This window comes from Oratosquilla oratoria, chromosome 1 (assembly GCF_046742065.1).
Source record: "Oratosquilla oratoria isolate Oo_2021 chromosome 1, ASM4674206v1, whole genome shotgun sequence".
Taxonomy (NCBI): domain Eukaryota; kingdom Metazoa; phylum Arthropoda; class Malacostraca; order Stomatopoda; family Squillidae; genus Oratosquilla; species Oratosquilla oratoria.
The window spans coordinates 85,017,292-85,036,550 of record NC_134777.1 but is presented as its reverse complement, the minus strand read 5'-3'; the positions used below and the strand labels follow the sequence as shown (position 1 = coordinate 85,036,550).

The 19,259-nt window shown below is 40.1% G+C and overlaps 1 protein-coding gene across 1 annotated transcript in view; it reads left to right on the top strand.

Annotated features, from left to right (window-relative positions):
- The window catches only part of LOC143018990 (E2F-associated phosphoprotein-like), a 191,062-nt gene extending 172,190 nt beyond the window's left edge, over positions 1 to 18,872 (top strand). The window contains exons 8-9 of the mRNA XM_076174718.1: positions 17,896 to 18,085; positions 18,421 to 18,872. Of these exons, the coding sequence (XP_076030833.1) occupies positions 17,896 to 18,085; positions 18,421 to 18,582 (352 nt within the window). The 3' untranslated portion in view covers positions 18,583 to 18,872. The remainder of the gene's footprint in view (positions 1 to 17,895; positions 18,086 to 18,420) is intronic.
- Positions 18,873 to 19,259: the final 387 nt, after the last annotated feature.

The following is a 19,259-nucleotide window of genomic DNA, read 5'->3' as shown; positions in this document are numbered from 1 at the left end:
GATTAGGAAATATATAGTAACGATAGTTACCAATTACTTACGGTAGGCACAGGTCCCATAGAAGAGGTAGGGGCCGGTAGGAGCAACCGCGGGAAGCCGGTACGCAAAAGTGTAAGTCTGTTTAGTCATAATCGTCAACAATGTCTAACGTACCTGTCTCCGGATTGTCTTACCGGCGTCTTATGTGTCAAAGTTTAAGTTCTTTTGATTGGCGATATACTGCTACCGATCCGTTCTAGTGGATGAGTGCAACCCAACTGGAGTGCTTCTAGCAACTGACTACTCTGCTCAACTGACTGATCCGTTCTGCTAACGCCGGGCTGTCGTCCGCGCGCTCTCTACGTCCGAAAGCGTCGTTCATTTGTTTCGTGTTTTTAGTAGCGAGTACAAATGACGCTACTGCACCCCTCCACCCTTAGTCAAAATATCTCTCCCTCCGTTTAGATGCAAAAATTTCCCCATTTAAAATACTCCCATCCCTTCCCTTCCCCCATTTTTAGTAACAAGTTACAAATCTAATTTCACAACAGGTCTCCTATACCTAGAGGACCGTCGCAAATTAGGAGACGGGGAAGATATACTATTAGGTTTGACATTTTCTTGTCTAGGTGGAGAAGGATGAGCTATCATAGTTGCTTCTGAAATAGGAAGTTTTGCAGGGGAACTAATTGAAGTAGTCACTGGTGAACTTTGTTCAGGTGGAGGAGTAATTGTTCTAGTTATAATTTGGTCTTGATGCCTCTTTACTATCTTACCAGAAGGCACTGAACACTGATAGGACAAAGGACCAGTTTGTTTTATGACTAGAAGGGATCCACTTAGAACCATTAGGGACATAGTTGCGAATCATCACTGGTGATTCAGGTGAGAGGTGTATAGATCGAGGAGCATTAGTATGTGCTTGCTGTTTCTTAGATACTCTAGAAGACACACCATCTGCAGTCCATAAAAGGTCCAGACGCGAGCGGAGGCATCTGCCAAACATCAACTCGGCTTGTGAGACACCAGTCGTAGAATGCGGAGTTAATCTATAATTAAAAAAAAATCTATCCAGAGTACAGACGCTCCTCAACTTACGTTTTAGTTACGTTCCGAACGGCCGAACATAAGTTGAAAATGAACGTAAGTTGTTACTGTACTATACATCGGTAAATTCTATTACCGTATCTTATAAAACACCCCTAAATCATTAATTAAACACATAACATTGTAAAATAATAACATTAATTTCAAATAGATTAAATTCAAGCAACATAAATTGAGATGGTGGAGGAGGAGGGGGAGGAGGAGGAGGCAAGGCATTTTCAGTTTGTCGTCTGCGCAATGTAAACAATGGACGCAGCGTCGTGTGCAAGTATCGTTTGAACTACGGAGAGCGCGGTAAACTAAAAAATTCACTCAAAAATGTTTTTTTTACTATTTTTTTTTTACCGTCAGTTCAAACGTAAAATCGAAAAAACGTAAAACGAATGAACGTAAGTAGAGGAGCATCTGTATCCTGAATAGCTGACTTAGAGGTACGGATGGCCTTCTTGAGAGTTTGTACCATTTTCTCTGCCAAACCATTGGTAGAAGGTTTGTATACTGCTGTAGTGATGTGCCTAATACCTGAATTATTACAAAATTCTTTGAACTCCTGAGATATAAAATATGGACCATTGTCCGATACAATTGACACTGGAAGTCCAAATCTAGAAAAGGAGTGTCGCAAGTACTTGATAGTTTCCTTACTTGTAGTACCAGAAGTAGGATAAACGTCCACCCACTTCGAGTGAGCGTCCACTATTACTATAAAATAGCAACCATCTACAGGACCCGCATAGTCACCGTGAAGACGATGCCATGGGCAATCAGGCCATTCCCAAGGGTGTAGCTCTGCCTTAGAAGGCATAGTTCTGAGAGCTAAACACTCTTGACAAGAATTTGTCAATTCTTCTAAATCCTTATCCAAATTTGGCCACCACACATAGCTACGGGCAAGTTCCTTCATGCGTGATGAGCCTGAGTGACCCATGTGAAGTTCTTCCATTAGCCTAGTTCTCAATTTTGGAGGAACAACCACACGAGAACCCCACAAAACACAACCATCTTGGATAGAAAGTTCATCCCTTCTTCTGATAAAAGGAGTAAATTCCAAACTATTCAAAGTCTTAGTATTAGAAGGCCAACCTAATTCACAAAAGCGCATGACCTTCGATAGAGTCTTTCCGAGTATGTTCTTTGATATCTCCACTACCTACGGGTGAAGATTCTAGAAAATGTACTAAGTTAGTCCAATCAGCAGGCACTGGAGTGGAATCTGTAGTAGACATCAAAGGAAGACGACTAAGTGCGTCAGCGGTACCAAGGAGTGCACCCGACCGATGACGTAATGTAAACTTATAAGCTTGGAGTAGCAATGACCAACGTTGGATTCGTCCTGAAGACATAGGAGGAATAATTTTATTAGGTGAAAAGATTCCTAACAAGGGTTTATGATCAGTAATAACATCAAAATTATTCTGACCCCACAAATAATTGTGAAATTTGCGCAAAGCATAGACAATAGCTAGTGCCTCTTTCTCTAGCTGAGCATAGTTTCGCTCTGAAGACGTTAGCGTGCGAGAGGCAAAACAGATAGGTCTCTCCTCACCATCAATTAGATGACATAGTACAGCTCCTATACCATATGAGCTGCTATCAGCTACAACTACTAACGGTTGTTTTGGATCAAAATGTACCAGCGCTTTTGATTTCAAAAGAGTCTCCTTACATGCGGAGAATGCAGATTCTTGTTCCTTACCCCAGACCCATGGAGTTTTAGCTTTTAGTAAGTTATTTAAAGGTGCCAACTTAGAGGAAGCTTGGGGTATAAACCTTTGGTAGAAGTTTAGTAGCCCTAGAAAGGATCTCAATTGAGAAGCATTAGTAGGTGCAGGTGCATCTGCAATAGCCTGAACTTTATCCTTAGTAGGATGTATTCCTTCCTTATCTATCTTGTAACCCAAATATGTTACACATGGAACACCTAAAGTACTCTTCTCAATGCTCAATCTCAACCCAGCCGATTGAAGGGTTGCTAGGACTGTTCTTAGTCGTTCTCGGTGCTCAACCTCACTAGCCCCGGTGATTAGAATATCATCGAGATACACGAACACCCCCGGTAAATCTTTCAGGAGTTGCTCCATCGTCTGTTGGAAAATTCCAGGAGCTGCAGAAATCCCAAAACTCAACCTATTATATCGGAAAAGACCACGATGTGTGTTAATTACAGTGTACTTCTTAGAATCCTTGTCAAGGCATAGTTGAGCATATGCCTGAGACATGTCCAACTTTGAGAAAACTTTACCTCCACTTAATCCACTGATTAAATCATCAAGAGTCGGAATAGGGTAAGTGTCGAGTCTAGCAGCTCGATTTACAGTAAGTTTATAGTCTCCACACAACCGAATCTTACCATTAGTCTTCACTACTGGAACTACCGGTGTGGCCCAAGAACTATTAGTCACCGGAGAGATAATACCTTCTTCAAGGAGTCTGTCAATCTCCTGATCAATCTTAGCTCTGAGTGTGTACGGAACAGTACGTGCTTTACAAAACTTTGGTGGGACTGACTGATCAACCTCTATAGTGAACTAACGTTCCTTATAGCAACCTAACCCCTCTGAAAAGAGGTCAGGAAAATCATGCAACATAGACGTAGCAATAGCAGAACCAGCTGAGAGTTTATTAGCATCCTTTAACAGGCCTAGCCTCCTCATGAGAACTCTACCCATTAAACATGGACCTTTCCCTTCGACTACAACCAACTTTGTCGCATCTACTGAGGAACCATCTTCAAGTTTAGCAGAGACAGTTATGTCTCCCAATACCTTTAGAGGTGTACCTCCATACACATTCACCACTGTAAGAGATGCATTTAGTGGAGGACATTCTGATTCCACAGGCCAAAAACCCTCATACTGACCACGAGGCATTAAAGAACAAGTAGCACCTGTGTCCATCTCCATAGGAACACGTACTGAATCTAGGGTGACATCCACCATGATAGGCTTGTCACTTACATTCTCTGAAATAGTATATATATATTCATAACTGGAATCAACTGAGGACTCCGTGGGCAACTCGTTACAGTCAGTAAAGTTTGCGTTACTCTTCGACGGAGTAGTCTTAGACTTCGATGTGTAACATCTTCTTAAGGTGCCCCTTCTGTTTACACAAATGACATGAAGCATTCTTGAAAGGACAATCACGCTTCCAATGCAACTTACCACACCCTGAACAAGGAGTCTTAGGAACATTAGACATATTTCTAGCACTGGAAACATTAGTGGATTTTGTCTTACTATAAGGATAGCTCTTAGAAACTGTACTAGAATTAGAATTTGAGGTGGAAGTCTTCTTAGGACCCGGCTGCTTACTAGGTACATAATGAACTGAGCCACTATCCATAGCTTGAACATCCTTCGATGCCGTCTCCCTAGCTGTAGCCATACTAACAGCTTTCTCAAAGGTTAAATCAGACTCAGTCAACAGTACTTGCTGAATTTTATCACTAGCAAGACCTATTACAAATCTATCACGTAGCATCTGAGATAACGTTGCCCCAAACTCACAAGTGTGGGCAAGAGCTTTCAACGCAGCTACAAAATCCTTTATGGACACGAGAATAGAATTTATAGCATTCATAGATAAGAACAGGCGTAGGTTTGTAGTGTGTCCTAAGCGTATCAAGAACTTTATCTAAAGTACTCTCTTCCGGTTTTGCAGGAGAGAGCAAATCCCTAGCCAATCCAAAGATTTTAGGTCCCGCCAACGTGAAGAATGCAGCCACCTTCTTTGCGTCACCCACATCATTAGCAACAAAATACATTTTAATTCTACTGATATATGAATCAAAATCCTCCTCCGACTCATTGTACGGTTCAATTGAACCAACCCTATTAGCTATGGTTAGCCAAGAACTTAGCAAAGAACTTCACCAAACAAGAGAAAACAAGAAAACTAACCTCAACATAGATTAGGCTATAGTCACACCTAACCTTAGAAAACTGCAAAATTACCACATCACAAAAAATACACTGAACAATAGCATAAGTATGTACAAATAGGCGTAATAGCAATTGCGATGAATAATAGAAATAGCCTAGCAATACAAAAGGTTACAATAAAACGCAATTGTAAATTCGCAATAAATGTAAACAAAATATTAGCACAGGTAAGATAGATATATGCGGTTTTAGAATAGCCTAGCTTGCCCACAAAATCCCACTAGCTAACCTATAGCAATCTTCCAAACATAGGATACGCTAACTATACTAAGTCTAAGGTACCAGCACGAAGTTTCCTACTTAGGGTATCAATCCCGTCCTCGTCGCCAATTTATATGCAGGATCGTACCCGCATATAATGAATAGGATTAGGAAACATTTTAACGATAGGTACCAATTACTTACGGTAGGCACAGGTCCCATAGAAGAGGTAGGGGCCGGTAGGAGCAATCGCGGAAAGCCAGTATGCAAAAGTGTAAGTCTGTTTACTCATAATCGTCAACAATGTCTTACGTACCTGTCTCCGGATTGTCTTACCGGCATCTTATGTGTCAAAGTTAAAGTAGTTAAGTATAAGTTATTTTGGTTGGCGATATACTGCTACCGACCCGTTCTAGTTGGTGAGTGCTACCCAACTGGAGTGCTTCTAGCAACTGACTGTACTGTGCTCGACTGACTGATCCGTTCTGCTAACGCCGGGCTGTCGTCCGCGCGCTCTCTACATCCGAAAGCGTTGTTCATTTGTTTCGTGTTTTTAGTAACGAGTTTAAATGACACTACTGCAATCTTCGCCTCAGAGATAGTGGATGTCAGTCATGAACAGTGAAATAATTTTTTTTTGTCATAGTTGTCTAGGAGTGTAGGTTGTTTTATATTGGATGAATGTAGTTGTGATTGGTTTGTGATCATTGTATGTGGAATTGTTGTCCTTCAATAAAATACCTGAATCTGTTTACAACCTTGTAAATGGCTAGAACTTCTTTGTCAAAGGTGCTGTATTTCTTCTCAACATTGTTGAGTTTCTTTTAGAAGAAAGCAGTAGGCTTCCAAGCATCATTGATGTACTGCTGTAGAACTGGACAGACATTTGTGTCTGAGGCATCTGTCGAGATGGAAATGATGGCATAAGGGGAATGGTGTGCTTGAGTGCTGCTTTGGCTGCTATGAAAGCTGCATCAGTTTCAGAGTTCCAAATGAGTGTGATGGAACATCCTCTCTTGCATAGCTTGATCATAGAGTACAGTGGCTTGAGAAGTTCAGCATAGTCTGGAATGAAATGGTTATAGAAATTTAACATATCTAAGAATTGTTTGAGTTGTCACTGAGTTGTGGGCTTTGGGAAGTTTTGGATGGCATCACAATGGGACAAGACTAGGCTGATGCTTGAAATTGTGACAGTGTGTCCCAGGAAGTCAGTGGATGTGATACCAAATTCTATGTTGAGATTAATGTGGATGCTGTAGTCTTGTAGTCCAGTAAAGACATATTTCAGATGGTCTTGGTATGTGGCTTTGTCAGGACTGGCAATGAGCATGTGATCAATGTCCATGAATCTCTGGAAAGTTTAAGCAGAGTTTGTGAGGCTAAAGTGTTGCACACATACTCAAATAAACCAAAAGGTGTGAGGATAGCTGTTTTTGGATATATATGTATATATATATATATATATATATATATATATATATATACACACAAGGAAATGTAGGAAACAGAAAACAAGGAGGAAAAAAATAAAAGTAACAAATTAAAAGGTCCACTACCACCAAATAATGTTGGACAAAAATACTGGATATAAAATAGAGAGGAAAAACAGGGTGGAGTCATGTTTTTGACTAAGAAGGCCTTAATGTGACAAAGATCACTGAAGAAAATGATAATGTGGAATTGATTATGATAAAAGTTAAAAATAGTGACATGAAATGTAGAAAATTTTGGTGATATATGAGGCATCCGGTGGTAAAGGGTTGACATCGCCAAATCAACAATTTGGAGTTAGCCCTAGAAAATTATCAAGAAATCCATTTTCTATGATTTCCACATACTGACCAAGCAATATATTGTGTCAAGATGACACAAGAAAACTTTTTTGACTTTGGTGCACAACAGACGCATGTAATTAAAGCCAGGGTGCAAGGGTCTGGCTTCAAAGATGCCAAAATGTTTGTTGTTGTTGTTGTCGTTGTCGTTCCCTAGACTGTCTGTCCGAGCAGTCCCGTCTCCCCAAGGAATGCCACAGCCGAAACTGGGTTTTCCCACAAATCCTTTATAGAGTGTATGTTGTGTTGTTTGCATACATGATTGTGTATAATGCAGTCTTCCATTATGTGTTGTATGGTATGGGGTGAAGTGTTACATCCTGGGCAGCTGTTCACAATGCAGTCATCCAGCCTCTTCTGGTAGCTTAGAAGTGCTGGGTGGTGGCTGCACTGCAGTCTGGCCAGGTGGACTCTGTCCTTTCTTGGGAGAGAGGATTCAGAAGGGTGGATATCAGGGGGTCTGGCATGCAGCAATGTGTTGTCTTTCAGTGTGTTAATGGAGCGGTGAGTGATATGATTATGAATATGTTTCCGGATGCTGGTATTTGGTAGTTGTGGAGGAAGAGAAGAGAATATATGTGTGTAATACAGGTCTTTGGGTGTTGTTTTAATGTTTCTTGGTGTGGGTGGGCGTTCTGCTATGTAGTGTAGCGGATGTGATGTGTTTGTGGTGGTTGCGGCAAGTGTTTGTGTGCCTCTCATGTCGAGGTGGTTCTTGACTTTGAGGACTTTTGTTTCATGGTGTAAATGGTCTGTAGGTGTTGTATTTGTGCAGCCTTTAATTGTTTTTAGGGCTTTGTTTTGTATGATTTGAAGGGTGTTGTGGTGTGTTTCACTGAGATTAGGAGCCCATGCAGGACTCGCATAATTCATCACTGAGCGTATGCATTGTTTGTATATTGTTGTATTAGTTTCTTTGTTTTGTCCAAATGTTGTTCCAGTGATTGACTTAAGTGTGTTAAGTCTAGGTGTGCATTTGTTTTTTATGTTTGTGATGTGTTGTTTGAAAGACATGGATGTATCGTATGTTACACCAAGAATTTTCAATGTGCTTGTGTGTGGTATTAGAGTGTTGTTGATGTAGAGATGAGGTATGTATTTGTGTTCTTTTGTCCAATTGGTGAGAAGTGTTGCTGTAGATTTGGTTGGAGCTATTTTGAGTCTGTTTGTGATGAACCCTGTGTTGAGTGTATCAAGGTATGGCTGGATTATTTCTGCAGCTTTGTCTGTGTTACGATGTGTGCATGTGATTGTTATGTTGTCTGCGTAGGAAGAGATTAGTATTTCTGAGGTGTCTGGTGTGGGTAAGTCATGCATGTGTAGATTAAAGAGCGTGGGGGATAGAACAGAGCCCTGTGGTACTCCATTCATAATTTTTCTGATGTGCAATGATTGGGCATTATATGACACATAAGCATTCCTACCTGAACATAAGAACATAACAATAAAGGAGACTGCAAGAGACCATAAGGCCTACACTAGGCAGCTCTGCATCCATCACCACCTGTCATCCCCCATCCATAAAGTTGTCTAATCGCTTACTACATGGTTACTAAGTTTATTCCATTCACCAACCACCCTATTAGTAAACCAATTCTTGCCTATTTCCTTTTTAAATCTAAATTTGTCCAGTTTATACCCATTACTGCGAGTCCTGCCCTGTTGTTTTATTATGATGACCTTGCTTGCTTCACCCTTGTTATAGCCTTTGATCCACTTGAACACTTCTATTAGATCACCCCACACACTGCGTCTTTCCAGAGAGTGTAAATTTAGGTGCCTAAGCCTCTCTTCGTAAGGCAAATTTCCAAGTCCATGTATCATTTTGGTCATTCTTCTCTGTACTGATTCTAGTGAATTTATGTCCATTTTGTAGGACGGAGACCAAAACTGTACCGCATAGTCAAGGATGGGTCTAACTATCGCTAGATAGAGTTTAATAATTACCTCTGCACCTCTATTCGTTACCGTCCTAGCAATGAAGCCTGCCAGATAATTGGCCAGCCATCTTTTGGTGTTATTGTGCATGTCTGTGTTATATATTTTATTTTTTAGATTGTGGGACCACCCTCCAACCCCAAGAGTTGGGGGCCAAACAGCGGCAACCAGCCCTGGCCACCGGCTCTACACAGGTGGCTTCAAAATCAAGAATGGTTATGGGACTTGTGAGTCCACCTTTGTGAAGCTGCAAAAGGGGAAGCAGAGCGAGTATGATGCTCAAAAGTTTTTCCTACTTGTTGTACCTCTTCAGCAACTGTATAAGAAGCCAATCAAGCTGACTAAGGGGAAGTTTAAAGATGTGATGGATCTAAGTCACTATGTTCACCCATCATTTAACCACTTCAGTACGGGACTTAAATCTCGCGGGCAGCAGCCAATGCCAGCCGTATGACGTGTCGTAATAATATTCGCATCATAAAATATAGTCACCGCTTATATCGATCGTTCTCTCTTTCACCCGCGAATTTTGAAAACCACAGAGAATGGGATTCAGGGCGCATTTGGGAGAATGTAAAAACACAGGGGCGACTACAATAAATATAATCAAGACGCCGATATGGCAGCGTCGTGAATCCACTTGCTCCTCATGACGCCTACGTGTGCGGCACCGTATGGAAGGAGTTAAGGATTTCTACAATGACCTTCGTAGGGGACAAGAGTCCTTGTTGGAAGATGACGTTGCCATCACCAAGGAGTAAGAGGACAACCCGGATGACGACATCATCGATTATGATTAACCAGTTAAAATTGCCAATCTATAAAAACTCACAAAAAAAAATTGTTTTTAGGTTTACAATGAATTGGTTCATAGTGAGATTTATGGTGAACAAAGAAGTTTTTAAAAATGTAAAAATATTTGGGTTTCCCTATTTTCATAACTGTTTTGCATACTAGCGTATGCAAATTTTGGTGTGTTATGATTTTCTTTTCCAACACAACATTATTGTTTTTTCGTTTTTTTATATGGATAGGCAAGACAAGTAAAATATGTATAAACATGGAGGTAATAAGTCAAGAGAAATGTCCAGTATTGATAGTTCAACTTTAAATGCGTTTTACTCAAAATCAGGTATTGGCAATGTCGCCCCTTTACCTCCGGATGCCTCATATGTGACCCCGAAAACATATTCTTGAAAAGAGAGTGACCATTTCATAATGTTGGAGGACAGAAGGTATACATTAAATGGAGTACTGAAAGGAGGAAATTGAGTAATTATGGGTGAATTTAACTCTTAAAGAAATATGTGAAGGGTGGAGAGGACCTTTGGGGAAACATACTACTGGACATGACCAATGAATACAAAGGATTACAAAGGCGGAGCATGCCGACAGGAGACCTTTTGATCCATATCTAGGTCGGATACACAACAACTCAATAGGTAAAAGAGAATACCAGATATAGGAGTAACAAAGAACCATTGAGACTAGATTTAATATTTACATCAGAGCCTGAAATTGTGGATGAAATGGAATACAAGACACAAATTGGGAAGAGTGACCACATACTACTTAAGCTCGAACAAAAAGAGAAAATATACCTGGGAAAAAATGAGAAAAACAGAAAAGGAAGACTGATGTATAACAAAATGGATTTTGGGAAACTCAGAAAATTCTTTCAAAGAGCAAATTGGGAAAACTTCTTTAATGAAGAAACACAGGTGGAAGAGAAATGGACAATATTAAAAAAAATCTATAATAAAGGAGTGGATAAATAAGTACCAAAACAAAAAAAGGAAAAGGTGTACATTAAGTGCTGGTATAGCAAAAAATGTATTGAGGCAAAAGATAAAAGAGGCAAAGCTTGGAAAAGATTAAAAAAAGAAGAAAAAGGGAAAGTAGCAAATATATATCAAACTAAGAAATGGATATGTAAAAATACACAGGGAAGAAAAAAGAAACTATGAAAGACATAATAGACTAATGTAAAGATCAACCTAAATTATTCTACAGATATATAAATGGTAAATTAAAGAATAAACAGGAAATAATGAAACTATGTCAAGGGAATATGAAATATGCAGAAGATATAGAAATGGCTGAAATTATGAACAAACATTTCAAATCTGTATTCACAAAATAAAAGAAATAGTTGTGACACAGAAAGAAATAATGAACCTTGATGTCAGAAAATCACATGGCCCAGATGGAATTGCCAAGTGGATATTAAAAGAATGGTTAGATGAACTAATGGACAAAATATATAAGATGATAGATTGCTCACTCAAAGGAAAGGTACTGCAAGACCGGAAAAATTCCAATATCATGCCAATATATAAAGGGGGAGACAAGGAAGACCCAACAAACTATAGACCGGTCTCCCTTACAAGTACAATAGCTAAAATTTGTGAAAAAGTCATCAAAAGTGGATAGACTAAACATCTGGAGAAGAACAATATACTAAACCCAAAACAATTTGGTTTTAGACAGGGAAGATCATGTGCCACAAGTTTGATCTGTTTCTATTCAAGGTTAATAGATATAATGCAAGAAAGGGACAGATGGGCAGACTGTGCTTTCCTGGACTTACAAAAGGCATTTGATAAAATACCATACAAACAATTATTAAGAAAACTCGAAACAGGAGGTGTACACAGAAAATTATTGAAATGGGTGGAAGATTTCTTGCATTGGAGAAATATAGAATGGTGCTCAGAGATAAAAACTTTACCTGGGAAGAAATGATAGGTGGAGTCCCACAGGGTTCAGTATTGTCTCTGATAATGTTTGCTATATATGTGAATGACATGGATGAAGGTAATGAATATTACATGAACTTCTTTACAGATGACACAAAACTACTAAAATTATGGAAAAAATTGTGAATTGCTACATAGAGGCCTGGGCAAGGTCTGGAAATCAAGTCAAAAGTGAGAGGTGAACTTCAGTATTAAGAAATCATGACAATATAAAGTATGTGCAAAGGAAGTACAGAAAGTTCTGAAAAGGACCAACGAGTAATTATCACCAGAGACATCTCTTCAGACAAGCAGATAAACAAAATAATTGCAGAAACCTACAATTTTCCAAGATGAATAAAAGTGGCTTTTAATTGGATGAGGTAATGGTAAAAAAAAAAAAAAATGGTAGTCACACTGAGAAGACCAAGATTGGAGTATGCTGCAACACTATGGACACCCAGTACAGAAAAGAATATAAGGAAAATAGAAAGAATCCAAAGAACAGTGACAAAGATGGCCCCAACACTTTCAAAATTGATATACAAGCAAAGAGTGTCTAAACTGGAACTACCAACCCTGGAACAAAGAAGAGAAAGAGACAATATTTTTGGCTATTTACGGAATCATGAAAGGCAGGGAAGTCCTTGACAGAGAAGACTTTTTAAAGTTGGATAGAAGAAAAACAAGAAGACATGAAAAGAAACTCAAAAAGGATAGTTATAGAAGAGATCTGAAAAAAAAAAAAAGTTTTCCACACAGAGTGGTGGACGTCTGGAACAAATTGGATGAAACAGTAGTGTGTGCAAACACCATAGAAGAATTTAATAACAAACTAGATGTTGTGAGATGCAAAGACAGGTCACAACGAGCATACCTCCCCTTCCTGTATAGTACAACTAGGTAAATACATCTTCCTTCCCAGTTTCACCTTCATCCACATTAACCTTGAAGAAACCTCCTTCCACTCCACCACACATTTACCTACCCCCTTCACTTACTAGTATAACCACCCCTTCTTTCCTTCATCCTCTCTTCACTTCTGACACCCAGCTACACTCCTAAAGTCAAACTCAGCCCTCCCTTTCAACTTAGTTTCACTGGTCCTGGAGCCGCAGCGTCTACGTCGTGGGACCACCACCCAACCCCAAGAGTTGGGGGCCAAACGGCGGCAACCAGCCCTGGCCACCGGCTCTACGCAGGTGCCACCGATCCCCAAGAGGAGCTACAACTGCCTTGGGGAGTACCACAATCCTTTTCTCAACATACACTGTTACGTTTTTTCTGCACCAAGGGGTGATTTTCTGGCGATCACCCCTCTTCTACTTTTAGCCGGAGGTGTAGAGAGCAATCCTGGGCCCACCACAAAATACACATGCCCAACATGCTCTAAACCCATTACCTCAAGCAGACAGACAAAGGGCTCAGTTCAGTGCAATATGTGCAAAAACTGGGCCCACCTCACTTGTACAACACTTGCTGACACAAACCAATACACAAACATTTAGACATGTTCTACCCGCCCTCCAGTAACCCCACTCCCACCTCCTCAACCATAGCCAGCACCCTTACCCACTCCCAATTTCCCTTTGCCCTTATCCCCAATCAGTACTCCCCTTCATTTGTCCCCAATCTCTCCTTTCCCCCCCCTCTAACCCAGATCCTATACCTTCCCCATTAACACCCCAACCTCAACCCCAAACAGCAACATACAACAGATACAGAACACGCAACATCAACATATTACAACACAATATTGATGGTATTAACACGAAAAAACATGAACTCGAACACTTTCTTAAACAACACAACATACACATTGCAATTATACAGGAAACAAAACTAAGACACTCACACAAAACACCATCATTTCATAATTACACCACCATCAGACAAGACCGGACCGACGGCATCACCCTGATCCACCACTCCATCTGTTTTGTGGACACAAGCGCCACAACCAAAATTCTCCTCCCTACCACAGATAACACTACAGAAATCCAATCCATTTGAATCTGCACAGGCAACAAATCAACACTGACAATAGTTAACATGTACATTCCCCCCAATCATCCCCCACAGTTCCAAACACCTTCAGGCCTCAATTTAGCCAACTAGCCTCAATCCCCAACCTGATCATGGGTGGTGACTTCAACACCAAGTCGTCGGCCTGGTATGTCAACAACCCTGACACAGACAGAGGGCTTGATATACAGACTCAGTTTGACTCATTTGTGGGACATCCTCTGGATAAGGATAGGCCGTATGCAGTGATTCCTTGGTTTATTGTAGAGAAATCAAATGATTGGGCATGTAGAGAACAAGGGCTTCCCTCTACAACGCACGTGTACCGACTAACTGAAGCACGCGCAGGTGCAGAGCATACAGACTCGCCATGGAGTAATGTGAATGGAAACACTGCGCGTACATATCTACAGTAATAGAAATATACTATCCTACATCATTGACTATCATGAACAACACATAATCATACACATATCCCACACCAAGCCCTATACACTCCCTCCTCTCCTGATATCACCTGCTCCCCCTGCCTAACCCCAACAACATCATGGAGAGTGGTCGGAACCCTTGCTTCTGACCACCTTCCAGTCATCATCACCACCAAAACAAGATGCACCCCAGTTGGCCACAGACACACATACACCAATTACAAGAGAGCTAACTGGGAAGCTTTTACTGAAGAGACAGAACAACATTTTAAAACACTTAACAGTACACCAATCACAAACATAGACAATGCTGTGCACACTATTAATACACTCATACAAAATGCAGACAAGAGATACATCCCTAGAGGCAACAGAAAATCACACAACCCCAACTTCACACCAGAAATCCAAGGCCTCATCAGACAACGAGACACACTTAAACACAATACCCCCACACCTATCCCTCAAAACATAGCAGACCAAATACAAACACTAAACACTGTGATTGCCAATAAAGTACACAAACAAAAAACACAAAATTGGCAAAACTTTATCAATACACTTGATCACAAAACAAACACCAGCAAATTGTACAAAACACTCAACAGCATTACACTATCCAACAATAACACAACATGCTCTCACGCAGCAATAATCACAACAACAGACAATCTACCCTCAAACAGACAACAAGCAAACACACTCCTAAATCATTTTGCACAGACAAGCCATCTCACTTCTCACCCTGACAACCGACGCACTATTCGACGTAAGAAAGACTTTCCCACAGACTCAGACTATACACCCTTCATAGACAGTCAGACAAAACACATAATACATAATCTCAAGCACTCATCTGCCCGTGGCCCTGATACCTAAAACACATTGGACCACAAGGTATACACGCACTCACAAACATTGCAAACTACAGTTATTCATACAACACTATACCTGACATCTGGAAGCATGGTAAAATAATCACCATTCCAAAACCGAACAAAGACCCAACAATCCCAACATCGCACTGCCCAATCACACTTCTCTGCACCCCTTCTAAAGTCATTGAACGCCTAATACTTCAACTTGTCACACCACATATTCCCCTTCCTGACTCACAACATGGTTTTAGGCCACTACACTCCACAAACACACTTCTGATAAACCTCACACAAAGAATTTTAGATGGCATCAATTCAGATAGGCCCCACCACAGAACACTTCTTATAACATTAGACATTAGTAAAGCTTTTGATGCTATCCCCCGCCACAACCTAACAAATAAAATGTATAACACAGACATGCACAATAACACCAAAAGATGGCTGGCCAATTATCTGGCAGGTAGGAATGCTTATGTGTCATATAATGGCCAATCATCGCACATCAGAAACATTAAGAATGGAGTACCACAGGGCTCTGTTCTATCCCCCACGCTCTTTAATCTACACATGCATGACTTACCCACACCAGACACCTCAGAAATACTAATCTCTTCCTATGCAGACGACATAACAATCACACACACACATCGTAACACAGACAAAGCTGCAGAAATAATCCAGCCATACCTTGATACACTCAACACATGGTTCATCACAAACAGACTCAAAATAGCTCCAACCAAATCTACAGCAACACTTCTCACCAACTGGACAAAAGAACACAAATACATACCTCATCTCTACATCAACAACACTCCAATACCACACACAGACACATCGAAAATTCTTGGTGTAACATACGATACATCCATGTCTTTCAAACAACACATCACAAACATAAAAAACAAATGCACACCTAGACTTAACACACTTAAGTCAATCACTGGAACAACATTTGGACAAAACAAAGAAACTAATATAACAATATACAAACAATGCATACGCTCAGTGATGAATTATGCGAGTCCTGCATAGGCTCCTAATCTCAGTGAGACACACCACAACACCCTTCAAATCATACAAAACAAAGCCCTAAAAACAATTACAGGCTGCACAAATACAACACCTACAGACCATTTACACCATGAAACAAAAGTCCTCAAAGTCAAGGACCACCTCGACATGAGAGGCACACAAACACTTGCCGCAGCCACCACAAACACATCACATCTACTACACTACACTACATAGCAGAACACCCACACACACCAAGAAACATTAAAACAACACCCAAAGACCTGTATTACACACAGATATTCTCTTCTCTTCCTCCACAACCACCAAATACCAACCTCCGGAAACATATTCATCATCATATCACTCACTGCTCCATTAACACACTGAAAGACAACACACTGCTGCATGCCAGACCCCCTGATATCCACACTTCTGAATCCTCTCTCCCACGAAAGGACAGAGTCCACCTGGCCAGATTGCGGTGCAGCCACCACCCAGCACTTCTAAGCTACCAGAAGAGGCTGGATGACTGCATTGTGAACAGCTGCCCAGGATGTAACACTTCACCCCGTACCATACAACACATAATGGAAGACTGCATTATACACAATCATGCACGCAAACAACACAACATACACTCTATAAAGGATTTGTGGGAAAACCCAGTTTCGGCTGTGGCATTCCTTGGGGAGACGGGACTGCTCGGACAGACAGTCTAGGGAACAACAACAACTTAATTTCACTCAATACCAACACATCCATCTTTTTGCTCACAAACATACTGCCTATCTCTTCCCTTTTACTCTCATCTGTACCACATTCATGCACATTAAAAGACCCAAACCTTAGGGTTTTGGTTGAAAAACTCCCACACCCTCTTATGCCTTTGTTTTTTCTAGGAATGTCACCTTTGGGACTACAGAGAGTAGGATGCCTAGTCCTAACCCCATCCCATTTTTTGTTGCCTTGTACAACTCATTGTAATTAATTTTCTTTGTAATTGCATTTTCAGGTCAAATATTGTTATTTTGTTTTGTTTTCTTCTTTCTGGGGAGGAGATTTATGATATATTGGGCCCGCAGTATCTGTAACCAGTAAACTCAGAGCCATTAAAAGAAGTACACAGACCCCTGTTACTCATATCCCTCACAGATAGCAAAAGTAATGATGATGATATAGTTTAAAGTCACAAACTCCCCTATCAATAGGCTAGGACTGTGCCCCTCACAGAGAAATTTGTATTGTGAAATCTAATGAACCATGCCCTTAGTTCAACTTCACCGGTGGTAGGGTTCAAACTGCCATCCCATTTACCTTTGCTGCAAGTAACATCGCCCTATTCCACTCAGCCATCAAGCTTCCTTGAATAGGAATAGTAAACAAAACTGGTTCATCCTTTATGAGTAAACTTTTCTCTGATGTATCTATGCAGTCAATAACCCACTATAGGGTAAGAAAAATGAAAATGTGTATAGTAGGTTTACATCAGTTAATAATCATCTCTTATCATAATTATTTTTCATTCATTTTTTCTAGTATATATCATTTGATGAAACAGGTTTATGAAAATTAACCATTTATTGATGAGGGCTTCCCATAACCTGAAATCTTGCATTATTCAGGACCTGTCATAAAGTTCAGGAAATTCATTGTAACCTTCTGTAAAAAGCTGATAGAAAACTGTGGAAATAAATTTTCAGCCTTGTACAGTGGAGTTGAATTATATGGTATGAGCTAGAAAAAATCACAGTATACCAATTTAACAAATTTATTAGGAAAGTCATAATACATTTTCTTTACAGGCATGAAAAGTACACAAACCAATATCGAGCAATGTTTGTTTTCAATTGCAAAGTTGATAGGACTCAGTTACTATCATACCCTAAGAAAGAAACAAAGACAGAGAGACTCCAGCGAATCAAACAAAAGAGAGTCACACAAAGGGAAGCAATGTCACTTCAAAATGAGGCACCTGCTGGACTAGATGCACAAGTAGGTATTAGATATCAAAGTCTATCTATCTCTGTACCAAGAGTTTTTCCCCACCATTTTTCCCACCCATTCCACTCCCCTCCACCACCCTTTCCTCCTCATCTTAGTTCTTCATGGATGATGGATCACTTAATCAGCAACTCTCCCTGTCTATCCCCTTTACCCCATCCATCCATCTCATCCTCTGTTGTCCCCTCAAATTCATTCCCTCTACCTTTGCCTTCCTCACCTCTTTTCAATGGAGAAGACATCAGTTGTTGATAAATGTTGTCCAATAATATTAATAGAATTGATAGTATGCACTGCTGAATGTAAAAAATATATATTTCTTTCAGGCAAACAGTGCACAGGGAACATCCACTCTAGATTCTGCTGCTGAAAATGAAGAATGGATGGACAATTTCCACCCTGTCTTATGCAATATTTGTGGTACAAAAGTGGCTGTCTATGATGAAGATGAAATTTATCATTTCTTCAATATTGTCACCAGCTATTAGTTTACTTCAGTTATATCCCATGTACATATTTTTAGTAATGTAGCTAGGTGATTTGCCACATTGAGTGGACTTTCAATTCAGCCTCACTCTACCCCCACCATCACCTTAACCATTAAGTAAAATTTATAAATTTTATTTTGAATTAATTTTAGTGAGAAAAAAATTAAAAGAGAAGGAAGCAAGAAAAAAAGGGGATGTATGGAAAGTGAAATTGATGATTCATATTTTCATTTAATGTATAAAAGAAAAAGAAAAATTTGTCTTGCCAGTCTGTGCAATTAAAAAATTAATATTTTTTTCATTGCAAATTCCTGAAACACACTGTCAAAGCCAAATTACTCCATCAGTTGGTCCTCAAAGGATAAAATGGCCAAATTTCTAAAATGGTTTTAGATCTCAAGTAATTCTCTGTGAGTTTCAACTTTGAAAAGCTTCTTTCATCTGTAGCAACATTAATATTCAGCTTCATTCTGTTGTTGTTGTTGTTGTCGTTCCCTAGGCTGTCTGTCCAAGCAGTCCCGTCTCCCCAAGGAATGCCACAGCCGAAACTGGGTTTTCCCACAAATCCTTTATAGAGTGTATGTTGTGTTGTTTGCATGCATGATTGTGTATAATGCAGTCTTCCATTATGTGTTGTATGGTATGGGGTGAAGTGTTACATCCTGGGCAGCTGTTCA